Source organism: Gossypium hirsutum, chromosome A10 (genome assembly GCF_007990345.1).
Source record: "Gossypium hirsutum isolate 1008001.06 chromosome A10, Gossypium_hirsutum_v2.1, whole genome shotgun sequence".
Lineage (NCBI taxonomy): Eukaryota > Viridiplantae > Streptophyta > Magnoliopsida > Malvales > Malvaceae > Gossypium > Gossypium hirsutum.
In genome coordinates, this window is record NC_053433.1 from 74,109,114 (window position 1) to 74,136,041 (window position 26,928).

Consider the following 26,928-nt stretch of genomic DNA (forward strand, 5'->3'; position numbering starts at 1 on the left):
CTTATGTCGCCAAATTTTGTACTATGTATGTTTTTTTATCTGATTATGATTATGTGTGTTTCGACCTTTGGCTAGGTCTTTGTAAGAAAGGTCGGGACTTTTTTTCAACCTAGACTTGTGTGTTATTCACAATCATAGCTCTAATTAAGCGATTCGGTTGAGTGTTAATTGATGTTATGTTATATCTGATTTTGATTCTTGGCATTTGAATGTGTGCATTTCTGATTTCATACTCTGCTTTTGTAAGTCTGTCTACAAATAGTGTGCATTTTGTATTTGCATTAATCTTTTTGGTTTTGGTTGCGAAGAGAAGGGAGTCTGATCTATTTTGGTGGTTTCAACTACAACATGTCTGTACAACGGTTTACTGCAAAGTACAGTACGACATATATGTAAGCTCAGGTGCATATTAACTTTGTGTAGCTTAGTCCAAATACTTGGTGTGTAGGGTTGGATAGGCCTTTTTAGGTCCTATGTGGTGTGCATGGTTGGATGAGCTTAATTAGCTCTTTTTGGGGTGTGATTGTGGGACAAAGAGTTGTTTGGCTGGTTGGGTGGGTTTTTATTACTTGTTGCATTCATTCTACATTCTGTCTATCTGTCTGATTGCGAGACTAACTATTTATAGATCGAGGTGTTTTAGTGTTGATACGTTTGATTTATTTGTGAAGATTATTCGTATATCGGATTGTTATTGAGTTTTATTTTTCTGTTGTGACATTTTTGGTGTTCATTTATCTATTGTTTTCAAACTCACACTGAGCTTATGTAGCTCACCCCCCTTAGTTTATTCCTTTGCAGGTACCCTTGTTTTTTGTAACTGAACTTGACATGCTGAAAGGTTTAGAGTGACATGTTTTAAGCTGGACTAATAAAAGGACTTTTCAGATTTTTAAATTTGTGAACTGTTTTGGACTGTAAATGTCTATAAAAACTGTGGTACAATCTAATTTTGGATTTTCATAAGTAGTTTTGTTTTGATTTCTAGAAACTTCGAAACTTTATTTCCGAGCGCTTTCAACGTGACTTGAATTCTCTATTTTGAATCCTCAATGGGCTAAATAGTTTAGTTCGATTTTAATAACTGTGTTCGAATAAGATTTTAACAACTCATTTTGTAAAATTGTTTCAGATCATTTCGGTGATCAATGTGACCTCTAAAATTCAGTCTAAACTCCTAGGCCGGGTTTTGGGGCGTTACAAAAACTTCATATTTTTATTCTGCTTTTGCAAAACTGCTCCAATTGCACCATCACTAGCTTTATATCTTTAGATATTTAGACTACTAGTCTAAAAACTCCACGAATTTAATTGTACTTGAGTTGAATTTTTCTATTTTGATCAATTTATTCCGTATCTATATTTTTCAATAGATTTATTCAAGATCCTCATTTTATTCATTATTTCAATAATAATATTACATGCAAAATAATTGTCGACCACTTTTATTATTCGGTTCCACATTTTCTCAAATTGACATAACTTATCGAGATCTTTTATTTTCATTATTTTAAAATTCAATTTCAGGTATCTAAATCTCTTTTGGAGTTCTACTTATTAGTTATGTCTTGGGTTTCTTCTGGAACCCCAGCTTATACTATATAACCATCTTGATTGTTTGCTCCTTTACTTTTACGAGGATTTTTATCTTTGAAATCGACCGGTCTTCCACACTTCAAGCATGGATTACTTTCTTTTACACTAACAGTTTGACCTATTAGGACATCAATTCGTATTGGAGCATTTTTAGCTGGTATGTGAGATTTAATGAATCTGGAAGTTGATTTGTAAAATGAATTATCTGTTGCACTTCTAGTTCACATTGCTTTGTACGAGGATCTTAGACATTGATAATTCATTTCAAGTACTTTATTCATCAAACCTTTTATTCTCTGCCCCTAATGTTGAGAAAACTGACAACTCATGTCATAACTAAATATCAAATTAATAGCTTAAAAATATTATAAGAAAACTCATATAAATATAGATTCTCAATCTCTTATGATGACCCACCTTTGTGCATTGTGGTGGAGCAGTTGGAACATATATCGCACATCCAAAAATTGTAAGATGGGAAATATTTGGTTCTTGACCAAAACTCAGCTGTAATAGGGAATATTTATAATTTATTGGCTTGATGCGTACAACATGCAAATCAATACAATCTCATGCTGATATAGAAAGTTTTGTTCTCATAAGTAATAATTTATCTATTAGTTGGAGGTATTTTATAAACAATTCAGCTAAATCATTTTGTGTGTGAACATGAGCTACAGGATGTTCAACTTTTATCCCCATTGACATGAAATAATAATTGAAAACTTGGGATGTAAACTCACCAACATTAGCAAGATGAATTGTTTTAATTGCATAATCTGAAATTAATCATTTAAACAAGCAATCTCGCAAACAACAAGTTACGATTTGATAACACATGTGATTATTTTGTAGATGGATCTACCAAAATCATATAATATCAAAACCATTCACATGGTGGATGAATGAGCCCATATTCATTTCAGAAATGTAAGACATTAAATGTCAACTTTAGCTAATGAGTTTCTAAGTATCAATTTTCATTGAGAACAAGCAACAAATGAGAATTTTTTAAATTAAAGAATCTTCTGGTTCTTTAATGAATGTCCATATGAATTCTCAATTAATTTTTTACATCATATATGATCCAAGATGGTCTAACTGGTCATGCCAAGTAGTAAATGCATTTGTATTAGTAAACTTCTGGTTTACTTTAACATGTGTTTCAATTGAACTGAACTGTAACAAATTGATAATTTTATTATTATTCCTTTTAATTGTATCGACATATAAGTACTATTGTGACATTTACTACTGGGAATGTCTAAATCAATGTGAAGTCTATAATGCCACTAAGTCAATACCACTAAGTCAATAAATAAAATTTCCAGATAATTATATACAGTATTCGCTTCAGGGAATATGCCAAAATCTTCAAATGCCCAAAAATCTATTAATATCAAACTTTGAGAGTGGATTTTGTTTTCTAGGTATACAATAGGTATATAACCAATGACTTTCATACATAAGTTTTCTCTCTTTCAAGTTCTCATCAGTAATATTTTATCACGTAATTTTAACTGAGAACTTATTCTGAATACTGTAGAGTTATACTCACAGTTTTTAAAAAACTTGCAACTTTAGGTGCATCCAACCATAATAAGCTTTAGACAGAATTATCATATTCTATTACTCAAAAGTAAATCTTTCACAGTCAAATATTTTACTTTCAACCTTTTAATGGGGATGATGACAAAAGAAGATCACAAATATTATAAAATAAATATAAATTAATAACTCAATCCATTTTTTTATTTATATAAAATATAATATTTTCCTCATTCACAATCTCAATAAGAGATCCTCTAACAGCCCGTTTTTAGGGTTAATCAGAACAGTGGTTTCGAGACCACAAATTTGATATCGAAAAATTTATTTCATTATTATTTTAATATTTACAAGGTAATTGTGATTTAAAAAAAAGGTTTTTGATATTGTGTTTTTTTTTTTGCTTTATAAGTGATCTATTAAGTTCAAGTGGTTTTAGAAAATGAGGTATCGGAACCTCGTTTCTATAAACCGAGTCGTAAATATTTTTATAAATATTTATGGAGTGGCAATAAGATGGTATTAAAGTTTTGTTAAAAAATTTCTCCCTTTAAGTGGTTAATTTGGTAAAAAGGACTAAATTTCGTAAAATGCAAAAGTTACATGCTATTAGTAAAAGGGAGTTATTTGTCCTTGGCTTTTAAAGTGAGGGTCCTCAAATGGTAATTAACCCATTAAAGAGTTAGTGGATGGCAATGGTTTGGCAACATTGAAATTTTGGGTTGGCTTTAAGGTTAAATAAGTAAATAGTTAATAAGTGTTAAATAATAAAGAAATAAAATAACACATGCATTTGATTTCTTTTGTTTCTTCAACCGAAAGTGGAAGAAGAGAAATCCATTATTGTTTGAAGCATTCGGCCATGGAGAATTGAATGCATGTAAACTCAATTTTGTTCCGTTTTTAATGAATTTTACGTTTTTGGGATCATTATTTTGTGTTTTAGCTAGCCCGTGCCTTAATTTTTGAAATTATTAAAGATTTTAATAGTTTCCATTGATGAGCTTATGTGTTCTTTGATGTTTAATAGTGAAATATGAATATTTGAAGTTAGATTAACAAGTGATATAAAGTGATTTTTGACAAAAATGTCAATTAGGTATTAAATTGAGAAAATGTGAAATGCTGTGGTTAAAAGTGTGAAGTAATTGAAAGTATGGGCTGATAGTAATATATGGAAAAATTCGGCTAGCTTGGGTTTGTATTTAATTTCATGAAATTGTGATTTTAAGTGATAAGTACTAAATTGAAAAAATGCGAAACTTTAGGGGTAAAATAGTAATTTTACCAAAATATGAAATTGCGTTAAAATGAATAGAATATGAATTGTAATAGTTGAATTTGATTGATTAGATCAAGCTAAGCTTCGTACGAGTCTATATCGAGGGAAAAATGAAGTATCGGATTCGTCGATCTAATTCGTCGTTACCACAAACGAGGTAAGTTCGTATGCTAATAAATGTACTTTAATTGTGTTATAAATGCTTATTTATTATTGAATTGAATTGAATACTAGATGGTCATGATTACGAGTCGAAATCGATAGAGTTACGACGTTCGGAAGCCCTGTACGAACCTTAGGAATAGTATAGGATACAAATGTCATGACATTAGGTTATCGAGATGTGATTACATGTAAGACCCTGTGTGGGATAGTGGCATTGTATTGTGATTACATGTAAGACCCTGTATGGGACAGTGACATTGTATTGTGATTATGTGTAAGACCATGTGTGGGACATCGGCATCGTTAATCGACTTCGTGTAAGACCCTGTGTAGGACAGTGGCATCGATATATGATAACATGTAAGACCATATCTAGGATATGGCATTGTACGAGCTATATGTGATTACTGAGTATCCTTAACGATTCCAAATGGTTCAACGGGAAAAGTCAAGTCGAGAAAGAAAGTGTAAATGAATTAAGCAATGCAAGTACGAACAGAACCTATGTAAGAATTGAATGAAAGTAAATTGGTAAGTTCATATTGTATTATGTATATTATATAAGAATGAATTGTGTATAGATATGTTTCATGTCAAAATATGTTTATTTGACTATAATGAAGTATGTATTGAACGTTATATGAGATATGAATTATAGTTGCTTTAACTAAATATACTTATGGCACGTAAAAGAAAGACCACGGCAGGGCCTTGGCAATATATGAGTAAGACTATAGTTGGACTATGGCATCGGAAAATCGATGAATTTGTATCATAAGTACTTATAAACTAGAAAGGTTTTATAAGTGTATGTGTGATAAATAAAAGGTATCAGTACAGTTGGGTATAGAGAACTACTTAAGTATCGAGTTATATGAAATTGAGAACTTACGAATGAGGACATGAATAATTTGAAATTAGTTCATGAATTGATGCTTTAAGTGTTAAAGATTTATCTAATTCGAAACTGTTATATGAATGTTATGATCATTTTAGGTTCATATACGAACTTACTAAGCTGTGAAGCTTACTTTGTGTTATTTTCCATGTTTTGTAGTATTTCGGATGTTTGCTCGGGTTGGAAGTCAACGGAGATCGTATCACACTATCCAGTTATTGATTTACGGTATTTTTATACTTTTGGGCTTGGTTTATGGCATGTATAGGCTAGTGTTAAGATGGTATATTTTGTTGTGATTTTATCCATGTGATTTGGCTTATAAATGTTGTTGAGTAATAACCATTTAAGTTGGCTTGATGCATAAGTTTAGTTAATGACGTATGATGTATATATAGCCTTGTGTTTTGGCATGTTTTGGTATGGTTGAGTTGGTATATTTCATGGCATGAAATAGATGATGAAAGGATGAGAAAAATGCATAAGAAAGATAGGTAAAATTATTGATAATGATATGTTGCTTTGGATATGTTTAAAGTTGAGTTGTGAGTAGTGATTTGGATTGTGATATAATGGCTTGATTTGTATATGAATTTGGCATGTTGTGATTGCTTATGTGTGTATTGAAATTGCATGAAGTGTGGTGTTTAGGTATGCTTGTGGAATGTGAGAAATGTGGCTTTAACCAAGCCTATTTTCACTCCACACGACCGAGCACACAGGCGTGTGGCTCGTCTGTGTGTGACACATGGCCTTGGAACACGACCGTATGTCCCTTGGGGTAGCCCTTCAAATTAAAGTTAGTATACCCTCTAGTTTTGGCACAGCCTGAACACGGGCTTGTGAAGGGAACATGGGCTGGACACACGGGCGTGTGGTCCGGCTGTATGATCAAGTCAATAAGTATGCCCCGTTTGGCCACTGTTTAGTCACACGGGTGTGTCTGAGGCCGTGTGAGGCACATGGCCTATTCACACGGGCGTGTAACCCATGCAGTGAGGAAAATTTTCTAAGTTTTGTAAAGTTTTCTCGAGTTATTGGTTTAGTCCGAACCTCTTTTAAGTATGTTTTAAGGTATGTAGAACCTTATAAGGGACAATATGGATGAATGTATAAAAGTTTTAAATTATATACAAGTTTATGTTGTGAAATATGACTAAATGATTCGATGTAAGTCCAGTAATGCCTCGAACCCTGTTTCGACTCTGAATACAGGTAAGGGATGTTACATGTAGTGGTATTAGAGCTACGGTTTAGTCGATTCTAGGATTAGCATAGCATATGTGAGTCTAGCTATACATGCCATATAGAACCTGTGATAGTGTGATATCTCCCGACTCTGATGAAAATTGTTTTTGTTAGACAGATGTGCTTTCCAACCGAGCTAATTTCGATAGTGCAAAAAGAGGTACTCAAATGTTTGAGTGAAAATGTATTAATGGTGAGTTGAAACTCCCAAAGGTATAAATCAGAATGCATGATATTCTGTTATTGATAAATGTTATAATTATATGAGTATATGAGTTGTGATGTTTGGTTTATTAATGCTATGTGAATATTTTGATTATGAATTAATGATTTGATTTAACGTATGAATTATGTGTTAAGTACGAAAATGATCATAAGTAAGATGGTTAAGTGTTTTAAGAATGTGGAATTAGTAATGAATTGGCCATTCATAATAGTATGTGTGATGTGCATGTATATGTGAGAGATAATTTGAGGCTTTATGACCCTCACCCCATCATCGGTAAAGTATTGTAATGAAATCTGTATTATATGGAATAAATAAGCATGTTAACTTGTTTGGAGTGAACTATGTGATTGTGATGACATTATTTTGATGATAAATGTTGAGTTATATGTGTGTATATGAAAGTTAAGTTAGAGGCCTTACGACCTCGCCCCCTTACCAGTGTTGCTTTTGTGTGAAAAAATTCTACAAGAATTATGTTGAATAAAATCATAAGTGTGAAACTAATGAATGCAGTGGTGAAGTGATTAGTAAGACAAACAGAGTTGAATACAGTGTGACAAGTGAAAATAATTGGAAAGAAATATCAAAATGTGTTGAGGATTATACAGATTATGTAATGTCACAGATTAAGAAGAAAATTGGTCTCGGCTATTCAACTCGATAAGGTGTAAAATCTAATGATATGTTTACTAAGATTCCTTCCTAGATAGCTTTTGTTATTAAATGGAATGATGTAGAGTTCATGATAACAAAATTTGGTCAAAGAAATGGGAATTGGATTGTAAAGATGTCTGTGTGTAACAGTTATAGTTGAATAAATTATGAAGATCTCTTCTGAGTGTTATATATGTGTTTATCCAATCATCCTCTGGGGTTCATGCGAATATCCGTTTTCTGATGGAAACCTTATTGTAAGAGTGTACTGGCTGATTCTTATGTTAGATGAAAATACTAAAAATTTGTTTGAATTATAATTGACATTTCGTATTTCTCTAGGATTCTAATATAGTATGATCGAAATAAAAGTTGACAATGAAAATTTGTGTAAGGCTATTCATCTTTGTCTATTGAATGATGTTTGACTTATTTGTAAATTCAAAATATATAATGTCTCGGTTAAGATGGAATTCTAGAGCTGGTAAACAGTGTTTCTCTTCTGGTTTTCTCTAAGAAAATTATTCAAATCTTCATTATTATTCTCTTATGAGTTATGTTCTCGGGTTTCTGTTATAATATCATATCTGGGTTTTTCTTATTGTCCTCATTGTGTGGATTATCTAACATGGCTTATTTTTGAAGCTTATTCTTTGATCTGTGATGATTATGTTAATTATGATGGTATTTCTGGATTCGGTAATAGGAATGTGGAAAATTCTAGTATCTAGATTTCTCTGATTTTCAGTGTGAAGACTTGTCATCGGCAAAGGCATAAATGATGGAAACTCAAGCTTAAAATGCGTAGTGGTTTTCTTTTCTCGGGTAAGCTTGACTAAGGTTAGTGAGTTTAATCGGAATATCTCCGTGTCCTTTAACTAATAATGGTTGTGAGATCTTTGATTTGCACATAAGAGAATTATGAACAAGTGCATGTACTTGGGTTGTAGTAGTAGAATGAGGAAAAGATTACCTTGATATGTTATTATTTGATAGTGGAAATCAACTCAGTCATTTATATCAGCGTAAACTGATTTTTCGAGATGTGAATTGAGTTACGTGTATTTAAAGAATCCTCTAGTATGACAACAATTTTTGTGCATTCAAGAGTATATAGACGGATAGTTTGAATGAAGAAATTATATTCTAGAAATTTTGATATAGAGATGTGCCTATTGGACTATTCCAACCGAATGATGTTATTACAAGTTAAAGCGTTCTGATTGGTAAAGTTATTACAATTGTGAAAGTTTGAATGGTTAATTGCATATGAATAAAGTTAGAAACAGTGGAAAGAATTACTAACCGAAGCTCTAGTTCTGAGTTCAGTTTGAATTGAGTAAAGAATTTATGAATTTTAGTGATGTACTATTGAACAGATTGGAATGATCATTAATATGAGAATGTAAAAAAACAATTTGTACTTTCAGACGGTTAAAGTCACAATAAAATAGAACTGTTCGATTAGAGATTTAAAGACGGACACTTTTATGTCTGTGGTTTGAATTCGATGATATCATTTGTTCGACAGAAAATGTCATATGTTTCCTGAATCCTAATGGGTTAAAGTATCTAATGTTACCGACAAAGATCTAATATTAAGATAGTGTCAATGATTTGAGATATTGAAAAATTCCAAGTGGTTATCGATTAATCTCTGAGAAAGCAGATATAGTTACAGATGCTGAATGCAAAGATTTTTTTTTACTTATTTTGTGTGAGTGGTTACTCGAGTGATCTTTTTTGATAATGGTCTAATGTTAGTGAATTGCAAGTTAAATGGGTACAGTGTGAAACGACTTTCGATTCTGAATTTCAGAAGTTTTTGTATGAAGCTCAGTAGTAGATTGTCTGTTATCCGAGAGTAATAAAATATACATTATATGAAGTTAATGTTCTGGTGTACGGGTTTGAAACCCAATATTTCTGATTCTGTGTTCAGATGGTGATTTGTCAACAAGTTAAAGTCGGAAATCAAGTGTATTCAGGTTTAATACAGTTAGTAATGGTATGGGAGTGATAACGAGATAGAGTCACTAGATGTTATTTTCATTGTAGTTGATTGTTTGGCAAAAACCTGCATGATTATTTTAGTACGTACAGAGTTCTTATTTGGCAAATCAACTGAGCTATGTGTTCTTGAGTGAGTAATTCAGAATTTTCACATAATGCTCCAGCACTATGTGTTAAAGTTCAAAGGCTATGGGAAAAAATATATGCAAGGTTGAAATCGATTTATGACCCTGAGAAATTAGTGAAAGTGATTCATAAGATTTGGAAGCAACTTCTTCTGGTAAGATTTTCAGGGACGAAAATCCCTAAAGGGGAGAGAGTTGTAACAACCCGTTTTTAGGGTTAATCGGAACAGTGATTTTGCGACCACAAATCTGATATCGAAAAATTTATTTCATTATTATTTTAATATTTACGAGTTAATTGTGATTTAACAAAAAAAAGGTTTTTGATATTGTGATATTTTTGGCTTTATAAGCGATTTATTAAGTTCAAATGGTTTTAGAAAATGAGGTATCAAGACCTCGTTTCTATAAACCGAGTCGTAAATATTTTTATAAATATTTATGAAACAAAAATAAGATGGTATTAAAGTTTCGTTGAAAAATTTTACCGTTTGACTGGTTAATTCAGTAAAAAGGACTAAATCGCGTAAAATGCAAAAGTTGCATGCTATTAGTAAAAGGGAGTTATTTTTCCTTGGCTTTTAAAGTGAGGGTCCTCAAATGGTAATTAACCCAATAAAGAGTTAGTTGATGGCAATGGTTTGGCAATATTGAATTTTGGGTTGGCTTTAAGGTTAAATAAGTAAATAGTTAATAAATGTTAAATAATAAAGAAATAAAATAACACATGCATTTGATTTCTTTTGTTTCTTCAACCGAAAGTGGAAGAAGAGAAAGCCATTATAGTTTGAAGCATTCGGCCATGGAGAATTGAATGCATGTAAGCTCAATTTTGTTCTGCTTTTAATGAATTTTATGTTTTTGAGATCATTACTTTGTGTTCTAGCTAGCCCGTACCTTAATTTTCGAAATTGTTAAAGATTTTAATAGTTTTCATTGATGAGCTTATGTGTTCTTTGATGTTTAATAGTAAAATATGAATATTTAAAGTTAGATTAACAAGTGTTATAGAGTGATTTTTGACAAAAATGTCAATTAGGTATTAAATTGAGAAAATGTGAAATGTTGTGGTTAAAAGTGTGAAGTAATTGAAAATATGGGCTGATAGTAATATATGGAAAAATTCGGCTAGCTTGGGTTTATATTTAATTTCATGAAATTGTGATTTTAAGTGATAAGGACTAAATTGCAAAAAATGGGAAACTTTAGGGGTAAAATAGTAATTTTACCAAAATATGAAATTACGTTAAAATGAATAGAATATGAATTGTAATAGTTGAATTTGATTGACTAGATCAAGTTAAGCTTCATACGAGTCTATATCGAGGGAAAAACAAAGTATCGAATTCGTCGATCTAATTCGTCGTTACTGCGAACGAGGTAAGTTCGTATGCTAATAAACGTACTTTAATTGTGTTATAAATGTATTATTGAATTGAATTGAATACTAGATGGTCATGATTACGAGCCGAAATCGATAGAGTTACGACGTTCGAAAGCCCCGTACGAACCTTAGGAATAGTATAGGATACAAATGTCATGACATTAGGTTATCGAGATGTGATTACATGTAAGACCCTGTGTGGGACAGTGGCATTGTATTGTGATTACATGTAAAACCCTAAGTGGGACAATGGCATTGTATTGTGATTACGTGTAAGACCATGTGTGGGACATCGACATCGTTAATCGACTTTGTGTAAGACCCTGTGTGGGACAGTGGCATCGATATGTGATAACATGTAAGACCATATCTTGGATATGGCATTGTACGAGCTATATGTGATTACCGAGTATCCTTAACGATTCCGAATGGTTCAACGGGCAAAGTCCAGTCGAGAAAGAAAGTGTAAATGAATTAAGCAATGCAGGTACGTACAGAACCTATGTGAGAATTGAATGAAAGTAAATTGGTGAGTTCATATTGTATTATGTATATTATATAGGAATGAATTGTGTATAGATATGTTTCATGTCAAAATATGTTTATTTGATTATAATGAAGTATGTATTGAACGTTATGTGAGATATGAATTATAGTTGCTTTAACTAAATATACTTATGGCAGGTAAAAGAAAGACCACGGTAGGGCCTTGGCAATATATGAGTAAGACCATAGTTGTTCATAAGTACTTATAAACAAGAGAGGTTTGATAAGTGTATGTGTGATAAATAAAAGGTATCAGTACAGTTGGGTATGGAAAACTACTTAAGTATCGAGTTATATGAAATTGAGAACTTAGGAATGAGGACATGTATAATTTGAAATTAGTTCATGAATTGATGCTTTAAATGTTAAAGATTTATCTAATTCGAAACTGTTATATGAATGTTATGATCATTTTAGGCTCATATACGAACTTACTAAGCTGTGAAGCTTACTTTGTGTTATTTTCTATATTTTGTAGTGTTTCAGATGTTTGCTCGGATTGGAAGTCAACGGAGATTGTATCACACTATCCAGTTATTGATTTACGGTATTTTTATACTTTTGGGCTTGGTTTATGGCATGTATAGGCTAGTGTTAAGATGGTATATTTTGTTGTGATTTTATCCATGTGATTTGGCTTATAAATGTTGTTGAGTAATAACCATTTAAGTTGGCTTGATGCATAAGTTTAGTTAATGATGTATGATGTATATATAGCCTTGTGTTTTGGCATGTTTTGGTATAGTTGAGTTGGTATATTTCATGGCATGAAATAGATGATGAAAGGATGAGAAAAATACATAAGAAAGATAGGTAAAATTATTCATAATGATATGTTGCTTTGGATATGTTTAAGGTTGAGTTTTGAGTAGTGATTTGGATTGTGATATAATGGCTTGATTTGTATATGAATTTGGCATGTTGTGATTGCCTATGTGTGTATTGAAATGGCATGAAGTATGGTGTTTAGGTATGCTTGTGGAAGGTGAGAAATGTGGCTTTAACCAAGCCTATTTTCACTCCACATGGCCGAGCAGATGGGCGTGTGGCTCGTCTGTGTGTGACACATGGCCTTGGAACACGGTCGTATGTCCCCTGGGGTAGCCCTTCGAATTAAAGTCAGTATACCGTCTAGTTTTGGCACGGCCTGAACACGGGCGTGTGAAGGGAACACGGGCTGGACACACGGGCGTATGGTCTGGCCGTGTGATCAAGTCAGTGAGTATGCCCTGTTTGGCCACGGTTTAGTCACACGGATGTGTTTGAGACCGTGTGTGGCACACAGCCTGTTCACACGGGCATGTGACCCATGCAATGAGGAAAATTTTCTAAGTTTTGTAAAGTTTTCTTGAGTTCTCGGTTTAGTCCCGAACTTCTTTTAAGCATGTTTTAAGGTATGTAGAACCTTATAAAGGACAATATGGATGAATGTATAAAATTTTTAAATTGTATGCAAGTTTATGTTGTGAAATGTGACTAAATGATTCGATGTAAGTACGGTAATGCCTCGAACCCTGTTCTGGCTCTGGATATGGGTAAGGGGTGTTACAGATCCATTAGAAATATATTTTAAGTCCTATAGATTAACCATCACAAAATATTAATATATTAACTCTTCTAGAGCTTTCGACTAATTTTGTACTATAAAATATTGAAATAATATTTGTTTGTTTTAGTACCAAATAAGATAAATACTTTCTATTTATAATGATAAAATTTATTACAACATTCTCACATCCTTCCTGAAGAATATTAACAAAAACAAAATATTTAGGCATATGCCATATATGTGGCCAATAATCTTTCATATCACATTGATAACATAAGTTATCTTTACCCTTTGAAGAGTTATCTTGAAAACTCTCATTGTTCTCTTATTTATTACTATGTTCCCACTTTTAGTGGTCTATGATAATATCTTTTATTTTCCTTATGTTTACATTCACTTCAGGGAATGCAACAAATCTAATAGGACAGACTTATAAACATCCCAATAGATTCTTTATTTCATAATCACCATCGCAAACATGCGTGAGATTTCAAATCAAAATCTAAATATTTTTAACATCATCGTCATCACTAGAAGGTATGAGACCGTTCGAAAATATTCTTGATTTCATATAGATAATAGTATCAAATCTTTTACTATCCTTAAGAACAAAAAGTAAAATAAGTTAATCAAAACAATGATAACATATAATGAAAGAAGAGAAAAAAATAATAATCAGATATGAAACATTAAATAAAAGAAACTTCCTATAAAAACTTTGCATCTTGCCATTAAAGAAATTGAAAATCATGGAGGATAAATTTGATCGTCGATAAAAGGAACTATCACTTTGAGCAAGATAGTGTTGATAACGTGTTATAAAATAAAGAGAGATGGAGAGAATAAATAACAAAGAAACTACGAAAGCAATAGATAATGTATTTTATTAATCAAAAAGGGTGATTACAATGCTTCATCAGAATCTCTATTTATAGGCATAATAAGTATAAAAGAAATAGATATCTAATTCTAATAACTATTAGATTTAAAGTACATTAAAACTTTATCTTAATTATGATGGACATTCACTTAATAAGATATTCATAACAAATTGAAGTTATTATGCATTCAACTCAATTTTCTTTTTTAAAATTTAAGATTAGTTTTGTAGTAATTTCATCCAATCTATATATAATAATAATAAAATCAGCTCCTTTATTAGGAGTAAATAGGAGTAGTTTAAGTATTATAAAAATTTAGTAGGGGTAATTTAGGTATTAAAATTTAATAAAGATACTTTAGAAAAGAATTAATTTTTAAATTTTGTTTTACATTTAAATTGTTTGTGATTTTATTTCTTCTTAATGTTCAAATATTTTTTTAAATTATATTGTTATATTTTAATTCACTACAGGAAAATAGGGCTTAAGCGGCGTTTTTAGCAGCGTTTTATCAAAAAACGCCGCAAAAATTGTAAAACACATAGCAATAGCGGCGTTTTACCAAAAACGCCACTAAAAACAGAGCAATAGCGGCGTTTTAGTAAAAAACGCCGCTAAAAACTGAGCATTAGCAGCGCTTTTTGCAAAACTCCGCTAAAAACCAGAGCATTAGCGGCGCTTTTGGAAAAACGCCGCTAAAAACTAGAGCACTAGCGGCGCTTTTGGAAAAATGCCGCTAAAAGTCATATAACCCCTAAACCCAAAAAAATCATAAACACTAATCTATAACCCCTAAAATAATAATTATTAAAATTTATGGTTATACAATATATTAAATATTTTCTTATATAATCGTAAAAGAGATAGTATTGAATTTAAAATATCGAATTAATTATCATTATAGTTTATGGTTTATGGTTTAAGATATATGGTTTAGGGTTTAAGGTTTATGAGTTAACTATAGTTTAAGATATATGGTTTAGGGTTTAAGGTTTAGGAGTTAACTAGTATTTGAAGGTTTATGATGAATTATGGGTTTAGGGATTATGATTTAGGGTTTAGGGGTTAGGGTTGGAGTTTAAGGTGTAAAGTTTGGGGTTAAGGGTTAAGGGTTTAGAGTTTAATGTTTATGGGATAGGGGTTAAGAGGTTTAGGGTTTAGATTAATTAGTATTTTTTAATTTATATATTAAATGATTTTTTATATAATTGTAAAAGAGATAATCTTAATTTGAATATATTAAACTTATGATTATAGTTTAAATTATTTAAAAGATAATAGATTAACTTTCAGTGTACAAAACAATTGAGAAGTGGACAAATGTACACATTCAAGTGAACATGAAACAATAGAGGAAAACAAAATTGAAGTGCAAAAAAAAATGAATATATAGAAATACCATTGTAAGATTATTACAGTGAAACAAGGAATGAATTATGTGCAATATTTTTGTATATTTTAGTACCGTCATTATTTTTGTATAAGATATATTTTTTTATTCTAATAATATCTTAAAAACACAAATCTTGTATAATGTATAATTTATTGCACCTATCCTTTACACTTATTAAATTTTAAAAATTTATACAACAATTCTAAAATTTTATCTTTAGCGATTTAATATTCATAATATTGTAGCTCAAATTATGTATGTGTCCGTATATCAATTGTGAATCCTTCTATACTATTGTTACTAATAATATATATTAATGTATTATGTGCCTGTATATTAATGTTAATGTATTACTGTAATATGTAGCTCAAATTGTCAATCCGTCTATATTATTGTACTAATAATATATATTAATGTAATATTGAAGAGTTAATTGATTAAAAATAATAAATGCAAGTACAAAAAAGAGCAAGGTACGAATGGGTACAAAAAAGATTCAAAATTACTAACAACGAGATTTGAACCCAGGTACTAAAGTAAAGAGCAAACATACTTAACAAACTAAGCTATAATAGCGTTTATATTAAAAATGCTGCAAAAAATTAAGCTATACTGGCGTTTTTTTTAAAAACGCCACAAAAAGCCATTATTTTACTACCCGCTCGTTACTCCCTCTTTTTCTCGATCTGGAATAAAAGAAAAAAAGAAACTGAAAAAGGCACAAAGGGTTTTTGGAAGCAAAGCAGAGCGAAGAACTGTGTGAAGCCAGAGCTATCGAGCATGTTCGAGTCTTAGCACATGAAATCGATGGTCGTCAAGTGAGTCGGCTTATCTCTTTTAACTTTCTATCCATCATGTCCTATACTTTTTTCTTTTTTTTTTCCTTTCGATTTTACTGGATAGCTTTAAATCATTACTATTTTTAGTAGTTTATTCTCCCTGCTTAGATTGAAGGTAACCTACTGGTTTTCTTCTAATTCAAGGTATCAGTCGCATTCACGTTTTCCTGTTAATGGGTTTTCTTTATTTTATTTTCTATGCCATCGACTTTTTTCTTTCTTTCTTTGAGGTGCTCTTTAAAATCTGCCGCAATGTGTTGTTCCAGCCGTTTCTTGGGTTTCTCTATGGATTCAATTGAGATTATAGAATTGTAGGAATTTTTTTTGTGTTGGATTGCGTATGGTAAAGAATCTAAAGTTTACTCTCCTTATGTTTGATGAATTGCCTATGAGAGAACTATTCATATCGGTATAGGAAAATGGTACATTTGTTGTTAAGCTGTTGAAATTAGCTGCTTTCATTAGTTCATGGTTTGAAATTCTTTTCCTTCACAAACAGTAGGAACTGATGATATATTTATTTAGCTTTGACATTTTGGAGGTGATTGAATAGGCTCTTTGTAAGTTTCCAGTAGTAGAACTGAATATGGGATTTCAGCAGTTAACTAATATAAGTGTTTTCTCCATCATCAGGAAAAGGCTACTGAATAAGATGCTGTTGAAATCTTGATGTATGAGAGTTTACATTTTGCATACGGCTTGCTTGAGGTGTTGATCTTTGTGACTTCTATCACCATATGGAATAAAGGCATCATTAGCCAAATAATTCTTTCGTTCCCTATAGCAGTTTTTACTGGGAGAAATATGTTTGCTGAAAGGAGTAAACAAGGTACTTCAAATTTCACTGTTTGAATAGCATTTGATTTATATATTCTTTTTTCATTAATTTCAAATTCATTAGAAATGTTTATTGATTGCACAAGTCAGAGAGGTGAACCAACATTTTAGTTAAAATGATTACGTTCATTGTTTAACTATTAACTTCACCTCCATAATGACATGTGGTTTATGTACGAAGTTTAGCTGAAATGAGAAGAGAATGATAAATTTGTGGATATCAATTTAGGTTTTGATAACTTCAATGAATCAATATCTCTTGGTTTGGTTAAGTTTCATTATATTCATTTAATTTTAATTATAATTATTTGTAATTTTATCTTTTTTATTAAATATTTTATAATAAAAATCTTATATAACTTTTTTTAAATTTTTTTAATAAATTGCTTACTACCCTCAATTTCTAAAGTAAAATGTTTGAAGTATATTTTATAATTTTTTAATGAAGCAATTTCAGGCTCTAATTAACCTGCTAGTGCATCACTAATGAAGTGTTTAGTTGCTGGAAATTGAGATGTTAATTGAGGTGTATAAATGTTGTTAATTGAGATGTTAATATGTGTGTGTGTGTGTGTGTGTGTGTGTGTGTGTGTCCCTTCTGTTAAATTCTTCGTTATGTATTTAATAAAGTCAATTTTGTGTCTGTTTGTAGGCATTAGTGATAATAAGATATATCATTATCACTTAAATCTTGGAGGAAGTGTTTCTACCAGAAGGCTGACTAGGCTACCTTCAATTCCTAAGAATGATGCAAAGTTCAGGTATACGCCATAAACATTTCTCTGATCTTAAGTTATACAAAACATTATGATCTTATTTATTTATTTATTTATAAAAAAAATAATATTGCTATGCTACCACCAGTCCTCTAGTGGTTACTAATAGTAATAAAAAAGGGGAAAAAGAACAAAGCTATTCCATTTCGCTGTACTTGAGGTGTATAAATGTTGTTAATTGAGATGTTAAAGTGTTGCAAATTGAAGTGTTTAAATGCTGTAAATTGAACTGTTAAAGTGCTGCAAATTGAAATGTTAGAGTGCTGTAAATTGGAGTGTTTAAGTACTGCAAATTGAAGTGTTTAGTTGCTGGAAATTGAGATGTTTAAATGTTGTTAATTGAAATGTTAAAGTGCTGCAAATTGAAGTGTTTTAATGCTGTAAATTGAAATGTTAAAGTGCTGCAAATTGAAGTGTTTAAATGTTGTTAATTGAAATGTTAAAGTGCTGCAAATTGAAGTGTTTGAATGCTGTAAATTGAAGTGCTTAAATGTTGCAAATTGAAGTGCTATAAATATTGTTAATTGAAATGTTAAAGTGCTGCAAATTGAAGTGTTTAAATGTTGTTAATTGAAATGTTAAAGTGCTGCAAATTGAAGTGTTTGAATGCTGTAAATTGAAGTGCTTAAATGTTGCAAATTGAAGTGTTATAAATATTGTTAATTGAAATGTTAAAGTGCTGCAAATTGAAGTGTTTGAATGCTGTAAATTGAAGTTGTGGATTATTACCTCTTTGAATGTTGGTGCAAATTTGTTTCTAGTACTAATATTTAAAAGAATCCTGCAGCTGTTTTTGCTACTCTGGGTGTTCTGGTTTCAATTTATTAGATGTTGATTAGTTTTTAAGGTCAGATCAATTTTGGACCCTAGTATTTATGCTTTCTGTTTCTTATGTCAGCTGAGAAGCTTTGAGTATTGACCTTGAAGGGTATCATTCCAAGTTCCAATTTTGTGTTTCTTTCGATTGTTAACTGTGATATACTAAGTTTTTTACACCATGAAACTTAGATTTACTTTTAAACTCTTTAAATTTCTTGGTATGAAACTGAATAATCATTTAATAATCTAGATGTGAATCTGACTATATTGTTAGGCAGACCAAGGATGCCTGATGTAAAATTGAACTTGCTTTTGATTATTTTCATGCCATAGAATGAAATTATGGAATTGGTTTCTGTTTTTTCTTTTAACTTTAAGACCATAGAAGTAGGAACTTTTTTTGTTGCTACTGTAGGCTTACTGAGTTCACACCAGGCTGAAGAGATTTCATTGATTGTAGTGGAAAAGTACTTCAGCTCACTTCCCGGGCTCATAATTAAACCTGAATCTTTTTTTATTACTTGAATAACATACTTGAGTTTAACTACTACATTTTTTAATTGCCTTGTTTTTTTATTTGGTGGTTCTCTACTTAGCATTCATCATTTGTGGTAGTCCTTAATTTAGTCTTCCTAGGTATAAAAGCATGGTAGAGCTATTGGTTTAGACAAATGTGTGCACGAAGACATTAACTTAGATAGCTTTCTACCTTTGGAACCATGTTGCTTTAGTTTTCTTTCATTTTCATTTGTCGACCAAACTTCATATAAGGATATGAAGATTCAATTGCCAAATTCAAAATTTACCATTTGTTTCATATAAGGATCCTTTCATTTCCATGTTGATAACCATTTACAGAGAGTGCATTGAATATAAATTCATAGTATGTAATGTTCTTATTCACTGCTTCTTTACAATCATTTCTATTTCTTTAAGTTTTTTCAGATACCATGATTCAACGCTAGTCTTTTAGGGTAAAACGTTGCTTTTTATTGCTTTTTATTGGCATGTAAAAATACAACCAGTATGAATAATTGTCAAATATATATATAATTAATTTGTATTCTCGTTCTTCTGCGTGTTAAATTTATAATAATATTATTTGTTTAAATATTTTAATAATTTTTTCGAAAAATCATTAATAAATTAATGTAATTATATATATTAAAAATTTTAACTCATTTAGAATCAGTTAAATTATATTTACTATTAAAATAATAATGGTTTAGAAAACTTATTTTTTGCCCAAGCTAGTTAGAGTCTAAAGTTAATTGCAAAATTTTGATAAACTTTTTAGTGTTTTGTTTTAGTCTCTGATCTTGTATTTGATGGCATGACAGAACACACTTATCCAGGATGGGAAGGAGATGGCATCAGTGCTTTATACTTATCGCAGCTGTGTCAAAGCACTTCCTCAGGTATTTTAGCCTTAGTTGATTTTAATTTATACATATTTTTAAGGTAAACAATGTTCTAATATAATCTGCTAGTTTTAGTGTAAAGCAATGTTCTTTTTTATGTGCTGTAGGGGGTATGTTGGAATTCACAGTTCGGGATTCAGAAACTTTTTGCTGAAACCGGAGCTGCTTCAATCTATTGTGGATTCTGGTTTTGAACATCCTTCCGAAGGCAAAGTTTTAAACTCATGTCTGATGTTAACATTCGTGAATTCCATGAATTAAGTCATTTTGTTTTTCTTGCTTTTAGTGACTTATAATGGTGGGCAATATACAAGTTTGGTGCTTTATTATTTTGATTCTATATTTATATTTAATCTAATTTTTATTATTTATTTTAGTTTTGATTCTATATTTTTATTTTTATTTTAATTTGATAATGAATTTTAATAGAAAATTTTTATATTTAAATCATGGATATTATTCTTCTCAATATTTTGATAATGAATTTTAATTTTTTTATATTTTTCATGATCTTTTTTATATATATATATTTAAAATTTCATGATTTTTAGCGGCGTTTGTGGGAAAAGCGCCGCTAAAGGCCACGACCTTTAGCGGCATTTTTTTCAAATAAACGCCGCAAAATTTAGCTGCGCCATCTATAGAGGCGTTTTTTGCGGCGCTTGTAAAAACGCCGCAAATAGTTTTAGTGCGCTTAAAAGCGCCGCTAAAGGCCTAAAAAACGCCGCTGAAAGTCAATTTTGCTGTAGTGATTATTCCTGATTTCTACTTTATGACTAAACAAATTCATTTATGTCTATTTATTTTTTATTTTTAAATTTATATTTTTTTATATATTTTTCAACTCTATCAAGAGAATGGTAATTTAAGGTTTTTAGAATAAAATTATTAAAATTATGAGTTTAATTAATATTATTAATTTAATTTATTTATTGCATTTTAAAGGTTATTCTTAATTGTGTCTTTTAAGTTTTTTTATCTTAAAATTTAATTGTTTTATTTTTAATAAGATCATTTTATAAACTTTTAATTGTGAGTTATATATTTTGGAAGTTATAATTAAAAAAAGTCATTATATTTAATAAATTATACGTCTTTATTTGATGCTAAAATTTAGATTTAAAATATTATTTAATTTTAAAATTTATATTCGATATTTTTATCTATATCTATTTATATATGATATAAACTCAACTCCCAAATGAGCTATCAGAATAAATAGGGGTATAAATGATTTAATATATATTTTCAGTTTCTAAGAAATAAATAGGGCATAATAGACTTTTAATATATTACATTTTACTTTTTATTAGTACTCTATATTTAAATAAATATATATCTCCCATCCAAGTTAAATAGGGGTAATATTGGTATTGTAGATAATATTTTTTTAATTTATGAAATTTATTTTTATTTGATTAATTAATGATATATAGCTATAAGTTTTGTGTTACATTTTTAATAATTGTGTTTTAATTACTTTTATAAATATTTTAGTTTTTATTTAAAATTTTCCTTTAGTTTTTTAAATATTATTTTAATTACTTCAAAATATTTTAATGTTTTTTAATTCTATTAACAGTTACATTTTTTAATTTCTTTAGCATTAGTTTTTTAATAAATGTTTCAAGATTTGTTTATGTATAAGTGGATATGTTTTGATGTTTGAGAGTGAAAATAGAAGTTAAACATTTTTTTAAAAATCATGATTAGTTTTTAAGGGAAAAGAATTTCCTAAAAGATCAAACTCAAGATAAGTGGCAATTAAAGACTTCATATAAAATCATTTGCCACTTAAACAACAAGTTAGGTATGTCTATTCTATCATATAAACAACTTCCATTTACTGATAGTTTACAAGTAAATGTCAATAAAAGAAATTGGCCTCTTTATCTCACTCTTTGAATGTATTTCAACTTTTTCCCCTATTCATAAATTCATAATTAATAATATTATTTTAATGATTCATAAAAAAATATAATAATTTTATTGATATGGTTAGTTATTTATTATAAAATAATAGTAATAATCTTAAATTGGTACTAAAAATCATTCTATATCAAATAGAATAAATTATGTATCTATAATTAAATGGGAAATATAATTTTATTTAATTAGTAGTTTTAAATTTTAATTTATTTTTTTGGTTAATACTTACTTGTTTATTGTGTATTTAGTTTACCATTACTAAATTATTAAATACATTTAATTTATACTATTCTTAAGGTGATTTTTTGTTATTATAATTTAATATGATAGTTTTATTTTCTTATTAATTGCTTTTATTTGTTAGAAGTTACATTTATGGTTTTTAATTTATAGAGATTACAAACTTATTAAATATATTTTTTTATTGTCTTTCATTTGTTTAAGACTTACGTATAAATTATTGTTTATCCATTAAGTATTATTAGTTTAATTGTTTTATAAGTACTACTTTGTATTTATTAAAAATGATTTCATAGTTTATATACATATAAAAATGCATTTTTTATAATAATATTCATTTATAAATTGGAATACTAAGACATGGTATAATATTAACTATCATTAACTCACTGATCCGCTAGTCCGTAAAGTCTTGACCCGTACTCTGTATGGGTTTGCACATGCATAGTGCTCACACATACATAATATGGGCAAACCCCATATGAGGACGAGTAATATTTAATATGGATTCACCTACACATTGTGCAAACCTTGTGTATGTGCTCCACTTCGAATATACATGTATTAACCTTGAGGTAGGGTGTGTGTTATATCATGCATGAAAACTTACCTAACATGTCATATATATCCATAAATAATGAGTACTGTATCATATAAATACACAGAATTAACCCATATGAAAGTGTATAAAAAAAACATTTAACACATCTAAACTCCAAAACCATGTTTACTTGGTCTAACAGTTTTACCAAATTGTCAAGTTCTAGCATTGTTGTATATGGAAGTGCTTTTTAGCTTAAGATAATACAGTGAAATATTATTTATTTGGATTGAGTTATTATTTTAACTAAAGTTTTATATTTTTTATTGGTAACTAAAATGAAACTGATTATTGTAATTGTTCTTAAAGCATTTGATTTTATATAACAAATCAAATTAGATTGTTGACTCAAACTCATATATTATATTTGTTTTCCTGTAAAAAAAAACCTATAATTAACTTGATTATTTTTCCATACAGAGGTTACTAACTGAAAGTTTTATCTTTCATTTTTTATGGTCTTTTAATAGCTTCTTAATTAACTATGAGAATATTGCTTTAATTCTTGTTCTAATGTTCTATAAGCATAGATTGTAAAGGAAACAAGTACTATAAAAGCAAAAAAAGAAGTGTGATTTGGACAAATTAAATCTATATCTATGGTATTAAATTTGCAGTTACTATTTTGAGTATTAATGTATTTTAATTTTAAATATTGATTAGTAAATTACACTTGATGAAACTTTTGCACTTTTATTTTAATTGTGAGTTTTTAAAATTTTGTTTTTTTTTTATTCTCACAATACTTTCGAAAAGAATTTTACAATATTGGAGTTAAAACATGTAGGTACTTCAAACATTTCATTACTTAATAAAATAAACAAATACTTTCAAAAAAAATATATTATTTTACATTTAATAAAATAGAAAAAGTCAATAGTAAGTAGAAGAGTACAATATTTTACCAATAAATTTAAATTTCGAAATTATAGAATGAAAATTTTCATATAATTAAAAATAAAAATAATAAAATTTAATATATTAAACATTTATTTTATAACTTTAACTATTAAATAAATATAATTAAAATGACAAGGGATGAGGTTATATTCCTAGTTTTTAATAGGTAAACTACATAAATAGTTATCAAATTATTAAAAGATTTATTTTAAACACCTAAAATAAAAAATTTACAATTTAAGCACTATGTTAGTTTGATAACATTGGTCACTCCGATTAAAATTATTAGAGTAACAGTAGTCTATCTGATTTAGGTATATTGTTATTAAACAGTAAATGTCAGTCGGTATTATCTACTGATGTATAAATATGTATTTGATATGCTTATCAATCAGGTTGAATAAATCTTTTTTTTATTGAGTTTCTAATAAAAATCACAAATGATAATTTGATGTAGCAGTTAAAAAATTGGTATAATAATAAATTTATCTTTCAATTTTGATATATTATATTAATTTAATCATAAATTAAAAAATATAACTCTCAAAATTTATAAATATTTTCAATTTGATCCAAATTCTAAAAAAAATATAAAAATACATAAATATTTTCAAAAAATAAAATAATAAATTTAAATTTTATATTAACATTAAATAAAAAAAAATCTCTCACCACCACCCTTCCCGTACCCCTATCTCTCCCCCATCCTCGCTCCCGCGTCCCTCACCCTCTGTATGATTCAAATTGGTTAAGATTGTTTTTTTTTTCTTTTTTTTTGATAGAAGACAATTTCTTTAGTTTTTTACTGCTGATTTTTATTTTTCTTTTCTTTTTTTTTTTGCTGATTTGGATTGTTTTGTTTTTGAGATCTCATTACTAGATTTTGGGGAGGTACTGGGAGGGTGGTAGGGGAAGGTTCGGTGAGGGAGGGGGACGGGGTGGGGAGGGTTGGGCATTTTTTATTTATCTAATATAAATATTAATATAGAATTCAAATTTATTATATTATTTTAAAATATTTATGTATTTTTATATATATTTTTAAAATTTTTAGAATATGTATTAACTTGAGAATATTTGTAAATTTTAAAGGTTAAAATTTAAAATTATAACTAAATCAATATAATATGTAAAAAATGAAGATTAAATTTGTTACTATACAGAATTTTTAACTATCATATCAACTTATCATTTATAATTTTAACAAGAATAATTTACTTAAATTGTAGGATTTTTTATTTTAAAAATGTGAAATGAGAATTTTTTATAATTAAATAATCATCTATATAATTTATATTTAAAAAAAAAGGAAGTAGTAGAAAGACATAGAGGCAAAATGATTTGGATAAGGAAATTGGGATGTTGCAAAGATTAAAAGGTTAAAGAACACGAGGTGAGCACTTAAAAAAGAGAAGTTTTAAATAATAGGAGTTGATGGGATAGGGACAGTTCTTTAAATAAGATGACACTGGTTTTAACTTTACAAGTAATATAATAGTGTGTCTGGTTATAATTAGAGGCTACCACGCGTTTAAAGCTTTGGACACAAATAAAGCATAAAACAAAACCCATTCCTAAACATCCTACTTTAATCTATGGGATAACATCCTTCAAGTTTTGGACAACTATAACTTGGTAAAAACAATTTCTAATTTGGGTTAAATCATTAGAAACTGCACTAATGATAATGTGATGGAATCATAATCATGTTGAATTTATCTCCGCTCAAAATTTTGATGCTTAAAATCAATTCAGTTTATTAACAATATCACTTTTTAAAAACTAAATTCAAAATATATATTTTAGAATAATTATTTTAAAAAAAGTCAAATAAAACTTAACAAAACTCATGTACTTTTTGAAAATAGTTATCATAAAGTGTGTTTTCACCTACATGATGAGTCTCGTTAGATTTTTTATTTTATTTTTCAAGCGTTTTGTTAAACAAATATAATTAAAAGTGTTTTCCGACATAACAAATGTGATTTTTAATTGAATCGGTTAAGTCTTCATTTAATTTATATAAAAAGAGTTGTTCTAGCTTTGACATGAGGCAAAACATAAGGTGGTTTGGCAAGGACCCCCAATGGATGCAACTTGCGAGTTACCCTACATTTAACACATTTTACAGTGACCCTGTGACAGCCCTAATTTGACTCTAGTCGGGAAGTGGTTTCGGGACCACTAAACTGAATCGTGAAAATAATTGAATGTTAAATTTCGTGCTTAATTTGTGTGAAAATGCATATGTGAATTTGTGGTGCTTTGATTGACATTTATTGAAAGGGACTTGTGAGAGAATTTTGAAAATGTGCTAAGTATTTATATGATGGCTTATTACTATATGGTTTAAAAATCATAAGGATGTGCATGTCAAATTGCCATTTTTTTATAGTGGCCGGCCATGTGGTTTAATAGTTGAAAAAGTATAAATTTTACATGTATTTATATATATAAATGTATTTTAATAAGTAATAACAATTTTATATTATAATAAAATAAGTAAATGGGTGAAAAGAACAAGGTTAATTACTTTTGTTCTTCATTGCCGATTTCTTAAAAAAAAAAAAGAGGATAGGAGAGATCAAACTTTCGGCTATTTTAGCATCCAAGTTAAGGTATGTTTCATGTGCTATCTTCAAATTCTTGTGAGAATTTAGTTAATTACATAGTTTCCTACGTAGCCCATGTTAAAACTTTAGTTTTGGTTGAGGATATAGCATTCGCCCATTTACATGAGTTTTGCTAAATTTTTTATAGTTGAATGTTGGTTTTAAGGAATGAATAATTGTGATTGTAATGGAGTTTCATGTTGCTTAGGTGATGAATTAAGCAATTTTTGCAATTGGACATATTGACGAGATGCAAGGATTTTGTTTTATTATAAATGCAAATTCGGTCATGGAATTTGATGTATTTTCTTATTAAATTTTGATGAATTTCGTTATAGGAGAAATTAAGGATGAATTTGAGTTGGCTATTAGTGATTTGTGTGAATCATTTAGCTAAGTGGGGTATTCGGCTAGGTCCATTTGAACAAATGTTTTGGTGTTGG

General features: G+C 29.2%; 1 protein-coding gene across 2 annotated transcripts; it reads left to right on the top strand.

Annotated features, from left to right (window-relative positions):
- Window positions 1–16,120: 16,120 nt before the first annotated feature.
- On the top strand, window positions 16,121–20,579 carry LOC107893980 (spliceosome RNA helicase Ddx39b). 2 transcript variants are annotated; one of them, XM_041079342.1, is made up of 5 exons: window positions 16,121–16,329; window positions 16,984–17,179; window positions 17,840–17,948; window positions 20,123–20,200; window positions 20,311–20,579. In XM_041079342.1, exons 2-5 carry the CDS (start codon window positions 17,020–17,022, stop codon window positions 20,462–20,464), a joined length of 501 nt encoding a protein of 166 aa, XP_040935276.1. In that variant the 5' UTR covers window positions 16,121–16,329; window positions 16,984–17,019; the 3' UTR covers window positions 20,465–20,579. The 2 variants fall into 2 exon arrangements, with proteins under 2 accessions (XP_040935276.1, XP_040935277.1); XM_041079343.1 differs by lacking the exon at window positions 20,123–20,200 and having other exon boundaries at window positions 16,159–16,329.
- The last annotated feature ends 6,349 nt before the right edge of the window (window positions 20,580–26,928 follow it).

What these genes read in the sequence shown, in the direction of transcription:
- LOC107893980 (XM_041079342.1), top strand. Translation starts at nt 17,020, where the DNA reads ATGTATGAGAGTTTACATTTTGCATACGGCTTGCTTGAGGTGTTGATC. An exon ending in TGCTGAAAGGAGTAAACAAG is followed by an intron (nt 17,180 to 17,839) that starts GTACTTCAAATT and finishes GTCTGTTTGTAG; the next exon opens with GCATTAGTGATAATAAGATA. An exon ending in AAGAATGATGCAAAGTTCAG is followed by an intron (nt 17,949 to 20,122) that starts GTATACGCCATA and finishes ATGGCATGACAG; the next exon opens with AACACACTTATCCAGGATGG.